This window comes from Typopeltis vanoorti, chromosome 20 (genome assembly GCF_054136105.1).
Source record: "Typopeltis vanoorti isolate ZY-2024b chromosome 20, IOZ_Tvanoo_1.0, whole genome shotgun sequence".
NCBI lineage: Eukaryota > Metazoa > Arthropoda > Arachnida > Uropygi > Thelyphonidae > Typopeltis > Typopeltis vanoorti.
The window spans coordinates 69,146,752-69,167,811 of record NC_143568.1 but is presented as its reverse complement, the minus strand read 5'-3'; the positions used below and the strand labels follow the sequence as shown (position 1 = coordinate 69,167,811).

General features: G+C 37.3%; 1 protein-coding gene across 1 annotated transcript; it reads left to right on the top strand.

The window, feature by feature from the left end:
- The first annotated feature begins 6,314 nt into the window (after positions 1 to 6,314).
- On the top strand, positions 6,315 to 19,594 carry LOC150095541 (inactive pancreatic lipase-related protein 1-like). The gene is made up of 10 exons (XM_090410706.1): positions 6,315 to 6,438; positions 10,837 to 11,114; positions 11,865 to 12,011; positions 12,540 to 12,648; positions 13,067 to 13,165; positions 13,926 to 14,021; positions 14,395 to 14,652; positions 16,413 to 16,545; positions 16,772 to 16,975; positions 19,270 to 19,594. The coding sequence occupies exons 1-10, from the start codon at positions 6,315 to 6,317 to the stop codon at positions 19,343 to 19,345; spliced, it is 1,524 nt and encodes a 507-aa protein (XP_090266832.1). The 3' UTR covers positions 19,346 to 19,594.
- The last annotated feature ends 1,466 nt before the right edge of the window (positions 19,595 to 21,060 follow it).

The window sequence follows — 21,060 nt, the reverse complement described above, 5'->3', positions numbered from 1 at the left end:
AGAACAGTCAATCATCTCAGTGAACACACAACCTTTAGCATCTCACAGATTTCTCTGTCAGTTTTACTTTTCTCCCTTCAGTTTGTATCGGGACTTGAGCTGTTTTTAATATTTTAACGAAGCAAAATAGCAACAAAGCACAACACAAAATCATATTTCACAAAGCGATACTTTGTGAAATATTTAAAAAGAATCTCAATGTACTTTTCATCTAATTTGCAGTAATATTGTCAACGATTATTCTAGAAATTTTTTGTACACTCCAAGTAGAACACCTAAAGCTGATGATGTTAATATTCGAATAATCTTGTACAGAAAGCATGTTTTTCTTTTTTTAAGACAATCCTTATAAAGCGAGGATCGACACAAGCTCGTCCAGAGCAAGCTTTTACAAAAAGCCACGCTTCGGGGGGATTCTTACCCACGACCTGATGGTTGGAGACCGGATATTGCATCCAATCGGACAACCAGGTCGGTATCTTCGTTAATTAAGCTCTTCCCAATTAGTAATAAAATCAATGTGAAACCATAGTATGAAAGTATACTAGAAAAGCTTTGAGATGCCAATTACTACTTTTCTTTTCCTTCTTAGTTTAATATTCTTGGAAAGATGAGTGGAGAACATCTTGTAAGAGACTTCGGGAACCTTTCCTAATTAGTAATTGGTGTAGAATTTTCTTGGATGAAAACTTCCAGGTCAGGCATATCCCACTAGATTGAATGTTAAAGTAATTCCTAGTGGATTCACAGAAGAAACATCAACTCCGTTGGATGATTTTTGGAGTCCAATGAGGAGAACTCACCAGAAATGCTTTGGGAAGGAGTTAAGGTGATAATACAGGATACAGGGAAGAAGTATCTCGGCCCAATAAGAAGACCAAGAGACCCGTGGATATTAGATTTAACATGGGAACTAATCAAAAGAAGGCGGTTGGAAAAACAAAGAGACACAGGGACTGAAGAATACAAGAGATTATATAGAGAAGTCAGAAGAGCCATCAAGCAGGACAAGGAAAATCTCTATACCAACAAATGTGAAGAAATAGAGTTTCAGATGAGAAGCCACAATTATAAAAAGATGTTTTATTTAGTTCGTGACTTAAAGCACAAGTTTAAACCTAAATTGAATGTCATCAAAGACAGGAATGGAGCATTACCAACAGAAGAGTTGGAAATCAAAAACAGATGGAAAGAATGCTGTGAGGAAATGTACAGCAGAGTGGATGAAGAAAATGTGGAGTCCTACCACCAAGAAAATTTTGATTTGGAACCTTCTACACTTAGGCATGAAGTTGAAAGAGCAGCTTAACAGCAATAAGGCCCCAGGTTTTAGCAGAGTTAATTAAGGCCACAGGGGACGGAGTGATAAGAGTGATTCATAGATTGATTACAAGGATATGGGAGACAGGATCATGGCCTAGAGACTGGAAGAAGTCAGTTTTCATACCACTACACAAGAAAGGTGATAAGAAGGCATGCAAGAATTATAGAACTATTAGTTTAATATTTTATGCAAGCAAACTTTTATTGAGATCATGCTAAATAGGATTGGGGCCAAAGATGAGGCAGAGATTCCTGAGGAATAAGCAGGTTTTAGGAAAGGTAAGGGCACCAGAGATCAGATCCTTTGTCTTAGACAGATCATAGAAAAATACAAAGAACTCAGACTACCTCTGGTAATGTGTTTCTTAGACTACTCTAAAGCTTTTGACTGTGTTGAGCATGTGAAACTGTGGGAAGTCATGAAAATAATGGGTTTTCCTCAACACACTATCAGGTTTTTTTTTTTATGTTGAGCCCATACTCAGGAGGTTGGTTGGTCAACCTATAGTATATTAGTACCGTGTGTGGGTGGTGGGTTGGGAAAGGAAAAAAAGAAAGCTTTCTTACTTATGTTCTTGAGCTGTACTCTGGTAGCTCCATCACTATTTCTACTGGGAGCCGTGTGACCTCTATTCCCGCAGTCTGGGGGGAGGGGGTTCACCAGGGTGACTCCTCTGTCTCCTCTCTTTTTTGAGCAGCTTCATCGACGAATTCCTTCACTTGTTGGCTAGCCACATTGGCAACTCCCATGGCGCTTGTTCTTTTAATGCGATGGCATTCATGGACGACCTTATACTCGTAGCCTCCACTAAGGTGGGCTTGCAAGAACTACTCGACCAGGCAGTTGGCTTCTTCAATGTTAGAGGCCTATCTATCAATGCTCAAAAGTTCTGCTGTCTAGCTCTTGTCCCCTCTGGTCGTGACAAGAACCTTAAAAGGTTGGTAACCAACTTGTATAAGGAGCAAGAAGCTACGGTAAGAACAGGTGTTGGATTGACTGACTGGCTTCAAGTTGGAAAAGGAGTTAGGCAAGGATGTTTACTTTCTCCTCACTTGTTTAGTATATATGTTTGCGGAGGACATCATGCGTGAATCATTGGATGAGCTCAGGACAGGAATTACGATAGGAGGTAGATTGATCAGTAATCTGAAGTATGCTGATGATACAGTACTCCTTTATATTGACTTCGAAGAACTAGGACTAATTCTTGACAATGTTAACAAGATCAGTAATAACAGAGGACTTCAACTCAATCCAAGCAAGACAACGATTATGGTTCTCAAAGGAAATACAAACAGAGAAGCTCTTGAGAAAAAAGTATACCTTAATGGAAAAAGAATTGGGGAAGTCAGCAAGTTTGAGTACCTGAGATTCATTATTAATGTAAAGAATTGCTTTTTAGAAGCTCAGAAAAAGGTTAGGAATGGCTAAAACAACAGTCAGAGACCTGTCTAAAATCTGGAAGGATGGATTTATCTCCATGGAAACAAAGTTGAGAATTTTGGATGCAGTTGTTTTTCCAACAACGACTTATGGATGTGAGACTTGGAACCTAAAGAAGTCAGATAAGAAAAGGATATCTGTTTCTGAGATGTGATGTTACAGAAGGCTGTTGAGGATATCATATACTGAAAGGCGTACAAAATTGAATGGGTGTTAGAAAAGATCAGTAGAACTTTAAGGCTCCTTAAGGATAGACAGAAGAAAGTTAAAATGTTTTGGACACATAGAAAGGATGGAAGGAGGACTTCTCAGAACAGTAATAGAAGGTAAAGTTCCTGGAAAAAGAGGCAGGGGTAGACCATCAATGAGATGGATGGATGGCGTGTGTGTGTGGAGTGACTGATCTTCAGAAAGTTGAGACTGCCAGAAAAGCAAACAACAGGACCACATGGCGAGGCCTGGTGTGGAACATCACCGAGCATCGGAGTGACCATACGGCATCTGTAGATGCCCAATGAACATATATACATGAGAAAGAACATATATACATGAGAAAGAAAGTAGATGCCCAATGAACATATATACATGAGAGAGAGAAAGAGTAAAATTTTCAAATTGAAATACTTTTTCACCTTAAAAACAGAGAACGCAACATTCAGAATACAAGCAATTCACAAACACACGGCTCATCCTTCTAGATTTACGCCTTTGTTCAGTACTTCCGTATTGGTATCGCGAGGGTCATACAACATTAGTCTTTCGGTTTGAAAGATATGAATTCGAAACCAGCCTACGAGTGAGGAATCTTTATCTACTTTCTAATCAAAATGAATTAACCGATATGATACTGAGAGCGAAGTTTTTTTGTTTTTTTTTTTTTGGAAACTCGGGATTTTCATCTCTCAACTAATACAGAGTGACCTCACAAGCGTAGATGAATCGTAATGCCAGTCTGAGGAATTGAAAAAAGTCGAATCTGATTATCACTGTTCCTCTGTATCTAACCGACAAACACAGAAACTTAAAGCAACTGCGTAACAAGCGTGTCTTTTGCGTATCCTGGTGTTTTTCTTTGAAGCTATTCCAAGCTGATCTCACGATTTACATCGTCAGACTTCACTCGCCTTGACTCTTATCGACCTTGGTTCGTTTTCCGGGAGAAACGTTGTAAGGAATTAACCTTGAAATCTAAGAAGAGCGATGGGTGGGATATTTATAATGCAATTAATGAACAGAGCAACTAAAGGAAGTATGTCACAGGTATTAACAGGAGAGCTGTTTTTTTCGTTCTTTCTTTTCTCATTGCGAGGATTTATAGTTTGCTCTAGCAGATACTGGTGAAAAACTTAAATTCACGACCTAAAAAAAGACGTTAGTCTCTTTATAAGGCTTTTTTTGTGGGGGGGGGGGGTTGACAAGCGGTATACTGTGCTTCGTGTCCATGGCAACTTCTCCGTGCGCACAGTAATTAGCAAGTTTTTGCTGTCATTCATGAAAACAAACATGATTACATTGACTTCGCAGACTTAGTTGTGACGTATCTCTTATTTCGTTTTCAGTCTGAAATAATATTTGTGGAGATTGAGATCGATTCCAATGACATACACATGTATGATACTAGTTCAAGTTAGGAACAAAAGATGGCGGCAGATAACTGTCTTATTCTCGTTACCTTCACTTTGTATATCGCACAAAAAGTGCACCCACGAAGGAAATCAAATGGATTACCAGAATCTTGTTTCTTTATGATAGTTCCACACACAAAACACCGTAAACCTATTTCGTCCATTCTCACACACTAGCATCATCCAACTGGCCGATGGCTCAAACATCCTACTCTAGAGACTGAGCCTGCTACTTTCTCAATACACTTCTGGCCTCCAGTAAGCAGATTGGTAGTTGTTAGGCAATGAAGTTCGCCTACGATCTAATATAGTTATTCCCAAACATCCATGTCATAGGGTGATTCAAGTCCTCCGCTTGTCTGTTAGAAGCCATCTATTCCCTGAGCTTACGAGGCCGACAAAAATCCCTTTCCCCCAGGGGACCTACTCCATCTGAGATAAGAGAAAGGTCAGAAAGTTTAAGATTTTTTTTCCTGATTTTTTACACGACTTTAAACCGTGAAATTTTGCTAGAGGAATTGAAATTGTTCATTTCAATTGTTAATTATTTAAATTACTTACAGTTAGTAACATAATTAACAAGCAACTTAATACAAATTATTTAATGATTTTTTAAAGTGTATTTAGACCTGGATTCGTATTCTTTGCAGCATGTGAAAATCCTTTATCGGATTTTTCAGCTGAAGGTAGGTTAGCTGGGCTCACACCCCGCCTAACAGGCAAACCGGCCACCTGAACACATTCAATTGACAGACCTAATACGCTGACCTTTGTAGCTTTGGCCGTAAATCTAAAACAACCAACCGATCTACTTTCGGGCTTCTATTTGTCCCTTCCTTATACATTTGATTCGACTATAAATAATAATAATTCACTCACAGTTAAATTACTGTGGCAGTTTCCCTTGATTCAATCATATCCTTCTATAGTACAACAGGCTTTACATTACTTTGCATTTGTCAATAGCTCAACTTTAACAAAGAAGATCGGCCTTCCTACAGAATAGTTTATGGCTGTTTAGGTTTTCGATTCAACTCAAATGATTGTGTATAGGGATTGTTACCCACTTTCTAAAAAATACTTTCCGTCTTTTTTTTTTTTCTGGTAGTGGTGGTGGTGGGGGGTGGCTACTACTATATCTTGATCGAATAATAATGCACGTCGATAATGCACATTAAAGGCTATAAGGATTAAAGGCTATACATTAAATGATTGTGATTTCCCAGTTTGCTAGTTTTGAAGGGAGGGGGGGGTGGACTGCGTTTCGAAAGTTTTTTTTTTTTTTTAAGGCTAATCTTCAGTTAATTAATCTGGACAACAGCTCACAAATATTTCGTTCCACACTTGACTTGTCCTTTCTGCAGCACGTCCTGGAGATGTCGTGTAATTGGAATAAACAAATTATACGTATCTACACACACACACACAGAAGTTTCGGTTATGAAGAAACTGCACAAGAATTGCTAAATAGCAGGAAAAAAAGAGGAAAGTGGAATGAGACAATGGTCTTTTATAAGACGAGCGCATGACTTATTTGTCTCTCATCTTCAAGGTAAAAACAACAAACTAAAACTAAAAACGGGCAGAGGGAAACGGTGTTAACTGAATGGATGGGACATTACCCCGACGGCGGATATTACGGAACCTCAAGAAACTGGTACTTACTTTCACTTATTCTACAGCCGTCACGATAGGAGGCGCACTAGGGCACCGCCCAGGGGAAATGCTCGCTCCTCATACAACCTCCCCCCCTCTGACGTCCTTGGATCTTGTGAGAATATACGACAACGGGTCTAATTGGACACAGTATGCAATCACCCCCGACGACACATATAGCGATGTGTACGACTCGGTCCGTGTTTACAAGGTGACTGTCGACAGTTAGTGGATAACGCCGTCTCTTCACTTCGGAAGGTAACAAGATGACCAGAGGAAGAAGGCCTTCGTTATTACTTTTGGTGTTATCCGCGGTGGTGTTTGCACTAGTTAGGGGACAACTAGAAAGAGAGCAAGACCGAACCCTGGAGCGTCAACAGATTGATGCAGGTAAGATTTAATCTCGTTTGATATGAAGTTGCATTTTTTAATTTCAGTAAAGATCTATGTGATGTGATGTGTGTGTGCGTGTGTGTGTGAAAGAAATGGTTCCTAATGTAACCCCAAAATTGGAAACAGTATTGCCCAGCCTGTGATATTCTTGTTCGCAAGGTACATACGGACTCTTCGGGTACTGTCTTTTAAGTCGTATAATACTAAGGCAACTCCTGCCAAAGACCTACTGCTGTTCCTAATTAATGCGATAGGTCGGTTATCTTGGTTCGAATCCCATTCAGAATGCAAGGGGACTTTTAAGAATTTTTTTAAAGATGTTCAATTAGGAGGTTTAATGTGGGAGCTATTCATCGAGGGGATAAATGAATTCAACCGATTGAACTGGCGCAACAGACTTAGTTACTTCAGCCTTAATTGATGTGTTAAGTGACTCCCAAACGGTTTTCGCTTATAATACATCAGTACTATGAATGGGATAGGTTGTTTAATTTTGATTATTATTTTTTTTGTATTTTTTATTTAAATTTTACATAAATCAGAAAATCTCACACCATAGACCAAGCATGGAACTTTTCCAGTCCATTTCAGGAGTTCAATAAGCGGAGCGGATGTATCACACCGAGCAATAAATGTCATCCCCCGCCTAAAGATAGTCACAAACATCCATTCACACTACCGGATTCGAACCCACCGCCTGTTGGAGCGCGGTAACGTTAATCATTCTGCCAATCAGCAAGATGAATTTCTGTGGCCTCTTTAGAATGTGTGTGTGTGTGTGTGTGTGTGTGTGTGTGTGTGTGTGTGTGTGTGTGTGTGTGTAAGTCTTCCGGTTGGAATCCCATGGGTTCGTATCCCATTTAGAACGCGAAGAACCGTTACAAGGGCTTTTCAGCTGAAGGTGAGTTAGCCGGTCTCATATGGAGGTGGAAGAGTTTTTCCTCTTGCCGGAAACTCGGGTGTTTGATGCCCAATGCAGGCAAATCTGTCATTAGAACACACGCAATTTAAGATATAATACACTGGCTTCATAGACCGAGCTGTTTCAGCTGTAAATCCAAATAAAATAAGGACCAAGCTGATTTGATTACGTGTGACACTTAATTCGGATTGCAGTATGACCGGATCTTATCACAAAGAATTCCTTCCACATTATTCCTATCAATCATACATACAGAGTGTCCCATAAGTTCCTAAATATTTCAATAATTCATAAAAATCAGAAAAACGAGTATATTAGAGTGCGGTTTTGCACGAAAGTGTATCGCAAGGAGGGGGTGGAGAGAAAAAAAGTTCAAATTTTTACCGACAGAGGGCGTACCACATGCCTCGTTGGCAAATACGTACAAATGAGAGGTCTATAAATCGTAGGGTGTACTGCTGGCAGCTCGTAATGAATGTGTGCAAATTCCCAGTCATTGTAGAGGTGAACAGAATTGTGTTTGTGAAAAGAAACATTTATTGCTGTGATGCTTACTTTGGTAGATAAGATATTGTTAGTGAAGTTGTCTTACGTAAGTGGGGGATCGGTATCCGAAGTTTCACGAAAGTTTCCAACACAGAAAAGAATGAAAAAAAGTCGAGGTCCTCTCACTCCTGCCAGAGTACAGTCTCTAATACGACGTTTCGAGAAAACTGGACATTTGTCAGATCGCTTACGAACATGCACACCAGTGTTATCCAAAGTCCGTACCAACGTTGTGGTATCGCAAATTTAGCGGCGCAATCAACAAGCGATGTAAGCAGTGCACGGGAAGCTGCCAGAATCACAGGCATAGCGAAAATTCCGCATCCTTCATGGTGAGTAATCATCACACCACCAAAGTAAGCATCACAGCAACAAATGTTTCTTTTCACAAAAACAATTTTGTTCACTCCCAATAACTGGGAACTTATGGGACACTCTGTATGTATGATTCCTGGTTAAATTCTTCTAATTTATTACTAATAATTCTAATTCTTTTGGAAAGATTCGTGAACGATCTCTGTATCTTGTGAAATAGCATTATCGCTTTGAAAATAAATGTTATCCGATGGATAAACTGCGATCATGAAGGATATGGTCGATAACTATTTAAGTAGGTTGTGGCATGCAGAATTGTTATAAATGGGCCACGAGAACAAACACTGCACAGCCAGTATTCTCCACTAACATGTGGTGGATACTGGTGGCGTAATGTTTGTTTCCTGCCGACTTGCAACCAAGCACAATGCAGCCTTGACTCATGCTGTTCTCTTTCCATTCTGTTGAAACCATCAGAGTAAAACTGGAATCTTTATTCCATTTCTCAAGTGTCTTCTATTAATGTCTACAGCACCTGTAGCTCTTTGTTTATAGTTGACAGGAACTACATACTTTTCGTATAGGATGATAGTGTAAAAGGTAATGAACGTCTGGGGGAATATGTGCATTAAACGCATTCGTCCTGGTCGTGAAGTTTGGTGGAAGAGGTATAACGGTCTATGGCTGTTGTTTCTGGTAGGGAGATGGACATTTGGTTGTAGTTTCAGTTCCTGAAACGCCAACAGATAATGAAGCATTTCTGAATAGTGCAACACTTCCTAAATTGTGGTAGTTTGGGGGAATATAAGTCTTTTTCAACACTGCAGGTCATCATGCCAATGGCTTGACCAACGTAACGTGGAGAAATGTGTCTGTCCTGCACAGATATTTCGATTTATCCGAAATGATATCTTTGGAACGTGGGATATTGAAAGACTTTTGAAGACATCAATGATACTTTGACTGTTGGTTATATTAAAGTAAGAACAATCTAGAATACTCGACTCGTATTAGCCTAGAAGTACAAACAATAGGGCAGGGTGTGTCTAAAAGACACTTTGCTTTCTCTTTAAATGCAGTTGTGCGTGGACATCTGTGTCCTTCAGCTTGCAGCCTTTGATCATATGTCACACATTTACACGGTTATCTTGAGATAAATGATTTTTATCGATCGATGTGAAATCACTTCTTTGCTTAATGTAGACCGGAGGTAACTTGGAAATGTCTCATGTTAGGTCTTTAGACTTTTCCTACCATTAATCCATAACAGGTATTAATCGGGTGGAAATTCGCATTTCTTTTAGTTGGAATGTCATGAAAATACGTAAATAGTGAGAAGCTTTAACGGTCGTTTCAGTGTTCGATGAAATTCAACACCTGTGTTATGTTTGCGCTGCATAAGACATCATTTGGTGTTAATGATCAATGCAGTATTAAAAGGCACTGATTACCTCAGCGTAATCAGCGCGTTTTAATTAAATTACCATCAGGTTATCGGAAAAACAATTAGGGCTAATTTTTCTGTGTCAGGAAACATCCGACACTTTAATATAAATGACGCTAATTTTAATAATGTTCTTTATTGTTACAGTTAACTTTCGATGGTTGAAGACTGCCAGTACAAAGTAAAGGAAAAACAAGAAAATGTTATTTGAAATATTATCCGGACGTATGATTTATTTCAAATATATCACTGTTGTAATTGAGTGGAATCAAAATATAGATTAATATAATTTTATTATATTTGTACTTAAAGCAAAAATCTTAATAGTGAAGAAATGTGACAATGTTCCCACAGTTGAAATCTAGAAAACTCAGTATCTTTATATGCTAATTGGATTTTTAGAGGGTCTATTATTTACCTCTAATAGGAGTTACAGTCATTTGTTGCATACCATTCACCTGCAGCTCCACCTCGAAAACCAAGGTACAATCCAACCAATGGAAAGCCACAGTCCAGTCAATAAAGTTACCAAGTCACTGATGACTAAGTTGTTTCCCATCTTTTTCGGACTGTGACATTGAAAAGAATCTAATGAGCCCATTGCACGCTGGTTTCACGAGTGCTTCATTGTCACACCGAAATTCAAAACAGCAGTAGGACAGTAGTTATGACCAATAACATAGAATAACCTCAATGACCTGTTCCTAAATTATATTTTGGACCATTTCGAGGTATTGTCTACATGATGGACCCTATGTATTTCATTACAGAGGGTCCATCATGTTTCGGTACAATAAAGCTGTTTCTCAAAACGCATCTATTTGGAAGAAAATTAAATCCCGGAACTTTACTGGATCTTGTCTGTCCTAATCTTAATCTCATCTAATTAGTGGAATTCCCATTCTGGTGGCGGTGGGGGGGGGGGATAATTCGTTTTGGCTTTACTGTTGCGATGGCAATACTGCTGTGTGGAGGAAGAGCATCAATTTCCAGTTGCTTTCACGAATATCATTTGAAATGTGTCGCAAAGGATCCATGCCGTCATCTTGGCCCAAAGTAGCTCACCCTTGAATCGTTTTCCATTTTAAAATCGGGAAATAAGTACTAGAACTTTCGGTGTTTGAATTTATTGCTTGCATAAATATATACGTTTATTAATTTATTTCAGAAAAAGATGGTCTCTTGACTCGATGTTTTGACAACTGGGGATGTTTTACTATTGGAGAGCCTTTTTTCTCTGCGCTTCGACCAGTGAGTTTGTTTCCATCCCACCCAGACTTACTGGACATTCAATTTCTGCTCGTTACCCGAAGGAATCCTGATGTGTTTCAACGCGTTAGACCTGGAAGCAATGCAAGCTTTGCCCAATCCCATTTCGAACCTTTGAATCCTATCAAGATCATAATCCACGGTTTCACAGAAAACGGCCTTCAAGATTGGATTAAGGTGAGTCTAAAACGTTATTTTTAGACTCACTTAAGACTTAAGTTTTAAACTTCATTTAAAAAAATTAATGAGTGCATTAATTTTTTAATATCTTATATATATATATATATATCTTAAATATTATTTTTTTAAATAACTGCTTAGATGTTATTCACTTGTTAGCTAATGTTCAATTTCACTGAAAAAAAAAATCGAGTCCATAAAGATTCAGAAGTAAATGACATTGGTGGGGATTAGTAGAACAGGAGAAGAATGAAAACGCGCAGATTATTTATGCATTAACTACGAACGAGAATGAAGGTAATTTAGAATCACAAAGATATCTAAACGAGAAAGTAATTGGGGAAAAATTTCCCTTTCCAGGAAGTTAACCATCGTATGACGTTTTGCTGGAACTAATAGCAGATAATCAAGAGATTTTTGAAAAGGGATTTCTAACATGGACGGAGATGATATGCTTAAGAGGAAATAGATAATGTAGCAAGGTGACTGCAGTGTCGTCAGATGCCGTGTCACGAAAGGAGGAAATTAAAGAATGGAAAGACAAAATTTAGTGGACGAATTAAAAGATAGAAGTTATGAACACGCAGGAAACTGTTGATAAATTTTTCCTGCATTTGTGCCCATTTGTAGCCTTTCAAATTATAAACATAATAAACAAGTGTGTAAGAGAGAGAGAGAGAGAGAGTTAGACTTATTAGTTACGCTCCATTGTAATACCAATTTCATGATTCCATTTCGTTCCTACAGGAGTTGGTGAGGGAACTGCTGACTGCCCAAGATCTGAATGTTATTTCTGTTGACTGGCGAGCTGGTGCCTCACCTCAATATGCTCAAGCTGTAGCCAACACCAGAGCAGTTGGTGTCGTTGTGGCAGATTTCATAGATTATCTTCAGGTAAGTAACTATGGTAACGGCAGGTTCTTCTCGGTGAATTTTTCTGCCTATATGGCTGTTATTATCATCTCCGATGTTTTTTTACCTGCTGTGTTATGCCGTTACTTCTTTATATACTTCCAACTCACATTATTTACCACGTTAGAAAGGAACGTAACAAAACATTTTAGAATGCGGTGTATCTCAGATGACCCTGGGATCGTGACTGAATTCTTGAGTAGTATTCTTGAGGATGTACGTTGGACAAACGGACATCCAAGGTGTAATAACATGCGGTTTTAAATTCCAATTTAAGCATGCGGACTGGTAACACGCGGACGCAACCTGCACTTATGCGAAGTACTTAATATTTCAAAGGAAACATAGATTAAATACTGCGTAAAAAATGACTTTTAAAATTGCTCAGAAAAACTTTTTTTTTTAAATTTGCTATGCTATTGCTATTCTTGTAATTTGGATACAATCTTATGAATTTTATCTATAAAGTTTATCTAAAAATAGTGAACGTACATCTTTCTTTCATAATAGAGGAGATACAGAGTATCATCCAGCGACATTCATATCATTGGTCACAATCTCGGTGCACATGCAGCTGGTTACGCAGGACAACAACACCCCCGCCTGGCTAGAATAACAGGTAACTGAATAATGTTTTAACTAAGAATTAAATCACTTTACAGGATTTTTTCTTTATATTTTTTGTTTTAGTTATCATTTCTCAATAGAGTTGCATGGATGTACTAAACCCTGGAATGTTTCAGTTAATGTGATATATGCAATTTGTTTTCTGCTATGGACATATTTATAATTTCCGCATGTCTAGAATTTAGGCCTAAATTAATTCCTTAGACCGATAAAGTACAGCATTGATGCCTTCGCAACTAAAAGCAATTATCATTTATGTAATAGCTAAAATATATCTGTTTATGAGCTAGGTACGTCTATGTTTTTAAGACAAATTGAAATTTTGCGCATACATTTAAGATATGATTTTGTATTAATTTCATAACTACTAAAGAAAGTATAATCAGATAGTTTTCTTATAATCTATCTAGGTCTAGATCCCGCAGGACCATATTTTGAAAACACAGATTCTAGAGTGCGATTGGATCCTTTAGATGCTCAATTTGTGGACGTGATTCATACAGATGGAAGTCACTCATCACCAGGTCTTCATCTATTTATATATTTTTCTATAAATAGGTCATAATTGAATTGATTTTTATAATGCAGCATGACATATCAAGAGAGGATAGACGTACCCATTATAGCAATTTCCTCACGCGAGAATTTATCTCCCCAAAATAGAGTAGATTGTACTTGGTACATTTTTTTTCAAAAATAAATAAATAAATAATAAAGTTTGTTTGCATTACCGCTCTGGAGATTTTTGTAATAATTTCTATTGATGTATCCTTTTATTTATTTTTAACAGGCTGCATTATTCGTTAGGTTTTAAAAGATCTCCTCAGCATTCAAAAACCAATAAACCTTTTACAATGAACATAATCAAACGACAGTACAATACTCAGAACAGGTGGCTTTTATTCACATAAACCACCTTCTCTGACTATGAGAAACTGGATATTACAGACAAAACAGATCACATGACACATAGTTTTATGTCCGAAGGTCGTAATTCTATATACTTCCTGCATTTTTTTTTTTTAGCCATGCACTTTAACTTAGCTTGTTTATGGCCATAAGTATTTAAATGATCAACAACTGCCGCTGCCTCAAGTACACGAAATCACGTGACAAAAAACGTTTTTAAAAAAAACCAAGGCCTTCCACCCACTATATATTTATCGACATTGATTTTTTTTAATTGCTAGTCCTCTATATCAAGGTTATAAATGACACGGTTATAAATTTCAAAGGCGGTAACTCACGCGTAATAATATTTCCTTTTAGTTCCAGGAATGGTTCAGCCATGCGGCCACGTAGACTTCTACCCAACCCCAGGATGGAGAAGGCAAGGCTGCAGTATACATTCTGCGAGTTACGCAGGTAAGTTCACATGCCAAAGCAGACGACTCCAGGTGGCTTTTACATCGTGTTATGTTAATAAAAATGAACGTAAACTGGTATCATTTGTCACGCGCTGCATGTATTAGACAAGTGAAAGTTTTCATTGCGTAACGCCCTCTATTCATAAAATAGAATATTTTTTTCACGTGAATACGTTGTTATGCAAGATTTGTTTATTTCTATGAAGCACATTTGATCGTGTTATTAACTGAACAAGATTATAAGTACAGTCAAAAATCGGCTTATTGGGAGTGGCAAATTTAAAATATAGCTTAGAATTTAGCTATAAATTAATCAGTGAAACTGTATCTGAACTATACTTGTCTGTTGTTTCATGTTATTATTTTTATAGATGTTGATCACTTTCGACGATGCAACAGTGTAAGAGCTCCAGACTTATTTCTAGAGTCAATCAACATGGACTGCCCTTTTTATGGCTATGCATGCGATTCGTACGCCAATTTCAGTTCCGGAACGTGTTCTGCAGGATGTGGCATTGACATGTCTCTCTGTGCTCCACTGGGATTTCGCGCCGACGAGTGGAGAAGGTTTTCGAGACCCGAACCTGTGAAAATGTTTTTGGAAACAGGAAATGCTGAACCGTACTGTCGTAAGTGTATTATAGATTTAAGTAAGTTTGAAAGAAAGTAATTCGGGGTGGTTGGAATTAAGCAGCGGGATCAGTGTATAAAAAAATATCTGCAAACGTCTCTACTTGAAGGTAGGCGAGGACGTTTTAGCCCTAAAAGAATAATTGGCTCTGTAGACAGCTAGCACACGTGCTTTGAACATTCAAACACTCATGAGAGAACTCAATCGACAAATGCAATTGCTCTTTTCGTGCTTTTAAACAAGTTTTCCAGTCTACTAGGTTTTCTTTAAATCCACGAAAGCGAATCCGACCTTCCAACTTTTTTCTATGATTTGTCTTGAGGCAAGGATTGCCTCCTTTTGTTCTACTTTCTTTGAAAATCCAAACTGGTACCCTCACTTAGTTGTTCAAATCACTTAGTACCGCTTCTGCATATTCTGTTTTGTATTATATTGAGAAGGCGAAGCATATGACAGAAGATCAACTGTGTGATTATTTTCTCATTAATTAACACATTAAAGGCCTGCGTAGCTCAGTAGAAATGGCGTTTGCACTCTACAGCGCTTGACCGCACGAAGAAAGGATTTGGTGGCTCAAATCTAGTCGCCGACTAGAGGAACTTTTTCTAAGCCTTTTTTCGGCCGGTTCCCGAGTTAGTCGATCTCTGGCACGGGCTAGCTGGGTTTTTCTCCCGGAAACTCGGGTTTTTCGTCCCGTAAACTCAAGAAAATCGACCGTAGAACCCACACTATTTTCAGACATTAAAAATATTGTGTTAAGGTTAGAGACCACGAGATGGCGGCACTAGCTTGCCGCTTTCTTCACTGCGTACCGATGAATCAGTGATAGCCTTGGGCCAGCTATCTCTCTGATTGGCTACCAGTGGAGATTGAACTGCCCACTCAGTCTCCAAAAGTTAGATAGGGTATACGGCCCAGCCTACTCCCTATACGGGAACAACATAGGTGTTAACTGATTTTTTTTGATGATTACCACATTAATTATAGCGAATAATATTATATTTAATATTATTAAATAATTAAAAGTGTTACTATTATTTCAATGTAGATAGCAAAATTTCTAATATAATCGAAATGATTATTTTACAATGGAAAATTACGAAATTACATCAAGTATGGCATGGGAATATAAGCTCCTGTTTGTTTATAAAGCAAAGTAACTCGTATCAATGTAAATTACATTTTTTTTTAAATAAAAGTGAAGCTTATGAGCTATATTTAACAAATTTTATGACTTTTGTTTTTCTTATGTGAATACCAACAAAGGAAGGTTGATAACCCGTGGAAGGCCCCATAATTTGATAATACGTAAACCCTACTCAGCATACCAAACGTGAAACTTTTTCAAGCCACTTCGGACCTCTAAAAAGCAGGGACGGTGTAATGCCTCTGAGAATTGGCTGAGAATTCAACTTAGAATTACGATGTTTAAAAACAAATGTTTAAGTGGATGAATTCAATTTATTCAAGGCATAATTTGCCACTAAAATGTTTTTCATCGAACATGTAAATCATTAGAATAGCTTCCTCTCTGCAGATGTCTCATTGCAGTGTGAAAAATTTTAGCTTAACCGACGCACAAGAAAATTATAATAAAAATCACTATTTGAGCAGGATTTTGTTCTAATTTTAGAATTTGCAAACAATACTCCAATCATATTTCTCTGTACATGTGAAATTTCTGTAAGCTATAATTGTTGTTAAAATAAAAATCCAGTTTGTAATCTTTTTTTTAAGAGGGCTTTTTTGTTTGCGTAGGTCACCACTATCATGTGAGTACATTGCTCTCGGGTAACGAGGAAGCTCACAGACAAGTTAACGAAACAGGAGTGATTTTTCTACGACTGGCCGGAACAAAAGGAAGAACTCCGCTCCTGCAAGGAACCACGGAGTAAGTGAATTAATGGAAAATATCCCAGGCAGAATCTTCTTTGCGCCTTTATATGAATCGCTTGATATTTCAAAGTATTGTTTTTTTAATTTTCGTACAAAAAAGTCAAAATTAATATTATTAAGAAAGATATGATGAAAAATTACATTCTAAATTGTAAACTAACTTATATAAAAATGAAAATGTTAGAGCTATTTAATATCTATTCTACGTTTCTTTGATTCAGTCAAGTGGTGTTTAGTCCAGGAAGTAGCGTCGAATTCCTGATGAGTTCTCCCAATCTCGGAAGGCTACTCAGGACAGATGTGGTGTGGTCTTCTGCTCATCCTGCTGGGCACTCGCATGGTGGACGTTTACCTTATCACAGGCCGACGTTTCCTCAGATATTTGTGCATAGTTTTCGCATTACTAATTTAGAGACAGGTTACAGGTAAGCTTCCCTACTTAATTCTTATTTTACTATTTTATTTTGACCCCTAATTCTTATCTGGGATTGTTTCAGAGCAAGCATTGGTCAGGTTGTTCAACTGAACTGTGAATGTTGCAGAGCCGAGTGTACAAAGAAGACTGGATGTAACTTGATGTCTGTACACAAACGATTGGAGTATCAGGAACAAAGAAATACAGTTGGTTGTCTTGGTGAAGATGTTGTGGCTGTCGAAAGTAGACCTGGCTTTCATGGGCATCTACTAATCTTAGTTGAGCGTGAAAGGTACAGTATTTTTAGGAAGGACAAGTAGGATCGCTGCTAACGATATAAGAAGATTCGAATCCAGTCAGTGTCGAAAGCAATAAGTGCATATTAGTAACAAATACCCAGGTAGCAGTGAGGTGGAATCTAATAAGATAAAATACACAGTGGGGCGTTGTTACACACCTACTCGATCAGTTTCTGGCGAAGATGAAATGCGTTGCCAAATTATCCTGATTAGTTTGAAATGAGCAATTATCATGGGAAATTTTAATTATCCGAACATTGATTAAATCTCACGAAAAGGAAGAAGTCGAATTTATTTAAACCTATTGATTGGAGTATCAGGAACAAAGCAGCATGTGATAGAAAGAACTCAATTATATATCAAAGGATTTTGCAACTAAACACGTGAGTGTTCTGCCTCCAGTTGGCAACAGTAATCATACTTAGACGTCGGAAGCGCCTAAGCTTATGGATATCCGACTCAGAAACGAATACATTCTGAATTACAAGACCGGAAATTGTGAACATTTGAGGAAAATAAAAAAGCCGCTGGTATTTCAGCAAATGGGGTGTTCAATAGAAATGATTTACCCTTGACTTCGTTGTATTAGGGAGCTTTGCATCTAGGTATCCTCAGAGGATAACAGTAATGTTGAAACGAAAACCCTTGGAAGGGTAAAGAAGTCATATGCCTATTTATAAGACCTTCATTCGGTCTTATCTGAACTTATGGGGACAGAACTGGTTTTCAAAATGATGCAAATATGGAAAGAGAGAGAGAGAGATACAATGCAAAGGAGAGTGTTAAAGATGATATCGGAATTGTGGGATGCAAATTTTCTGAGAGATGAGAATGTGTGGACTGCAGACACTAGCAAATGAAAGAAAGATGAGTAATACAGTATAATGAAAACTACCTACAATCTTGTAAAATAGTCATATGGCATTCCGCTAGGCGGAATTTTTCATTTTCTATGATGCGGAGAGAGGATGAAGGACATCCTTGGAAGTTTGAAATGAATGTGGTCAAGAAAGGGAGTAAGTGGGCTACATTTTTCTTCTCATAGAGCGGTGCATGACTGGAATGGATTGGCTTTTGAGGTGGTGAATGTAAGAAGTGTAGAATGAATTCAAGAGAAGGCATGACAGTGGTGTGAGTGACTTTTGATCTCCCTCAATGAGTCCCTGACTCCCTAGGGGTATCTCTTAATAATAATAATAATAATAATAATAATAATAATAATAATAATAATAATAATAATAATAATAATATTAGGAGACTACGGTCCTGTTTGGTTGAAGTCAAAAATTGCTTGAAAATAAAGATCACGCTTAAGACTTTAATTTTATCATGAATGGGGCATTTAACCCCCAAAACAGTTAAAATTATTTAACTGAAATAGAAGGAAAGAAGTATTAAAAGGAAGGATAATAAATGTTTATGTTCTTTTATAACAAAATAGCTTTATGATTTAGGTAGTGTTTTTAATTAACATTTCATTGACCGGATAAATATTTCAAAGTTGATGGTTTTCATCAGAGAGTTGAACAAACTGAAGCTTTTTTTTTTTTTAGATCTTTAACATTTACAAATAAAAACAAACGATTCATTTATAAGAACATGATAGTTACAATACCTTAATGAAGTCGTTAAAATTGAAATGAATAAAATACTATTTTTATGTATAAAACGATTACAAGTTTGTATAAAAATAAGAAATCATTTTGATACATTTCTTATAAAAATCGTTCTTTTGCCAGTTTCTGCGAAATTTTGTGTTTATACACCTCTTCGACTGTATTGTAGGGTGTATCCCGGAAATGCGTGTTTAGGGAAGTAGTTTCATTCGTTTTCAGCTGTAGAACACCCTTTAAAGGTTAGAAAGGTGCGAAATCATCCACGCATGTGGAAATAGATGTGGAAAGAGATTCATGGATCCAACTCTTTGTGTATTGAAGCATTTTGCAAGACACAAACTGATGTAAGTACAATCACCGCTAATCAGTTTCTTCTTTTGTTTTTTTAGGGAAGTCTTCTGTGGAGGGGAAGAACCCTTGACCCCAGAAAACTTGAGGACATTATTTGGAGGTGGACTCTGTTGATGATTATACCCTAACTCTAAAGTTCATTTTCGACTAGAAGACAATACGGGGGGAAATGTGGAAAGAGAGAAAAGTTTAACTGCAATCCACGATTTTGTTCAAACAACATCGAAGAGATTGGTATGTGCGAGTTGGATAAGCAGGGCAGCACCGAGACACAATACTCCTGTCTTTTGCGAAGCGATTAGTTATATGCATAGAAGCAAAATGTTCAGATGTGTACTTTATATAGATTTTAATGCTGTACTAGTTAACCATCGTACTATCTGTGACGTGTGATGTATAAAATCGCTATTTTAAAATAATCTTACTATTGAAAAGAAGTCTGTAATAAACATTCCATATCTTTTTCGTTGTTTTTATTGTATATGAAATGTCCACATCGTAATCCGTGTGTGGTCTTTGTTGTTATTTCATTCAACCATTATGATCTTCGTCAGTAATAAAAGATTATTAAAGGTTGATTCAAAATCAGGATTAAAACTATCTTCATATCATGACACACATATCACAAAAACTGAGTTACATCGGAGAGGTTGCTTTTCTTAGAATAAAACCAATTTCTCACAAAAAAGAGAAAAGTGGTGGAACCATCAAAAAAAGAACAAACATCGTATGCGCTGACGATCTTCTGAGAGTTATATCAGCAAGCAAAGTGCTGGCTGGAAATGTAATCCCACACCCTAATACAATCAAATCGCCAGAGAATACACACACACAGTTGGATGGCAACTGGTTTAGTGTGTAGACTGTGAATACTGATTAGCAATAAAATCACCCGCTTAAGTTGGGTTGGTCGTCTGCACGTAGTGGAGTGACCACCTAGGATGAGTACTTGGGCTTCTTGAAGTGTCACGTGATAATGATGATCAATACAAATCACTAAACATAATTTAGACTCAACTGTGGCACGGAACGTGATAGCGAACGATTAGTGGTAAATTTGTCTCACAGGATTTGAATACAACAAAGAAACCAATAGAAACCATTACAAATGCTATAAATAATAATAATATGATAATGATGATGATGATGATGATGATGATGATGACGATGATGAAGAAAAAAACAGACTATATTATTTGGAAGAAAAAAAAAACCTACCTTGCCCAAATGGAAATCATTTTTAGTACTGAAGCATGATTTCGATTGAATTAAATAGAGTATGGTAAATATCGAATTGTTCTGACGTAGCTTAATGGTAGTTTAATTAATCGTATCAGGTTCTTATGGCATATCAAATGCACACATCTTCGCTTTTCACATCGCAAATTTTCCTGAATTTTCTTTTTTTTAAAGTCTGTGTGTGTGTATATGAATTGGAATTAGTAACATTCAGATGTATATATGGGAAGAGATCATCTCAGGTAAGTAAACAGAATGAGGAGAGGAAAGGATGCAAAACTAGTTTTTATGCATAAATGGCAGCAATAAAAAGGAGAATTAATTTTTTCGTTCTCCTTCTTAATCCTGAAATCTCAAATGATAAAATCAAAATTATTGTAAAACTTTGTGCGTAATGGATCAGATATTACACAATTTAAAAGCGAAAGGAATTCGCTTTTAGCCTGTACTCTATGAGAAATGGAGATGCATTTCCTCAGATAATAGGTTTCGTACACAAGTCTTGAAAAATGATAGGAAATTAGGGCATTTGTGATCTTGTTCAGGAGTGTTGTGTTGAAGAAGCAGGTCTTAAAGAGTTTCGAGTACTC

Excerpts from the sequence above, each read along its gene's own strand:
- LOC150095541 (XM_090410706.1), top strand. The coding sequence starts at position 6,315 with ATGACCAGAGGAAGAAGGCCTTCGTTATTACTTTTGGTGTTATCCGCG. Across the intron at positions 13,166-13,925 it reads CGTGATTCATACAGATGGAA|TTCCAGGAATGGTTCAGCCA; the intron begins GTCACTCATCAC and ends ATTTCCTTTTAG. Across the intron at positions 16,976-19,269 it reads AATTTAGAGACAGGTTACAG|GGAAGTCTTCTGTGGAGGGG; the intron begins GTAAGCTTCCCT and ends TTGTTTTTTTAG.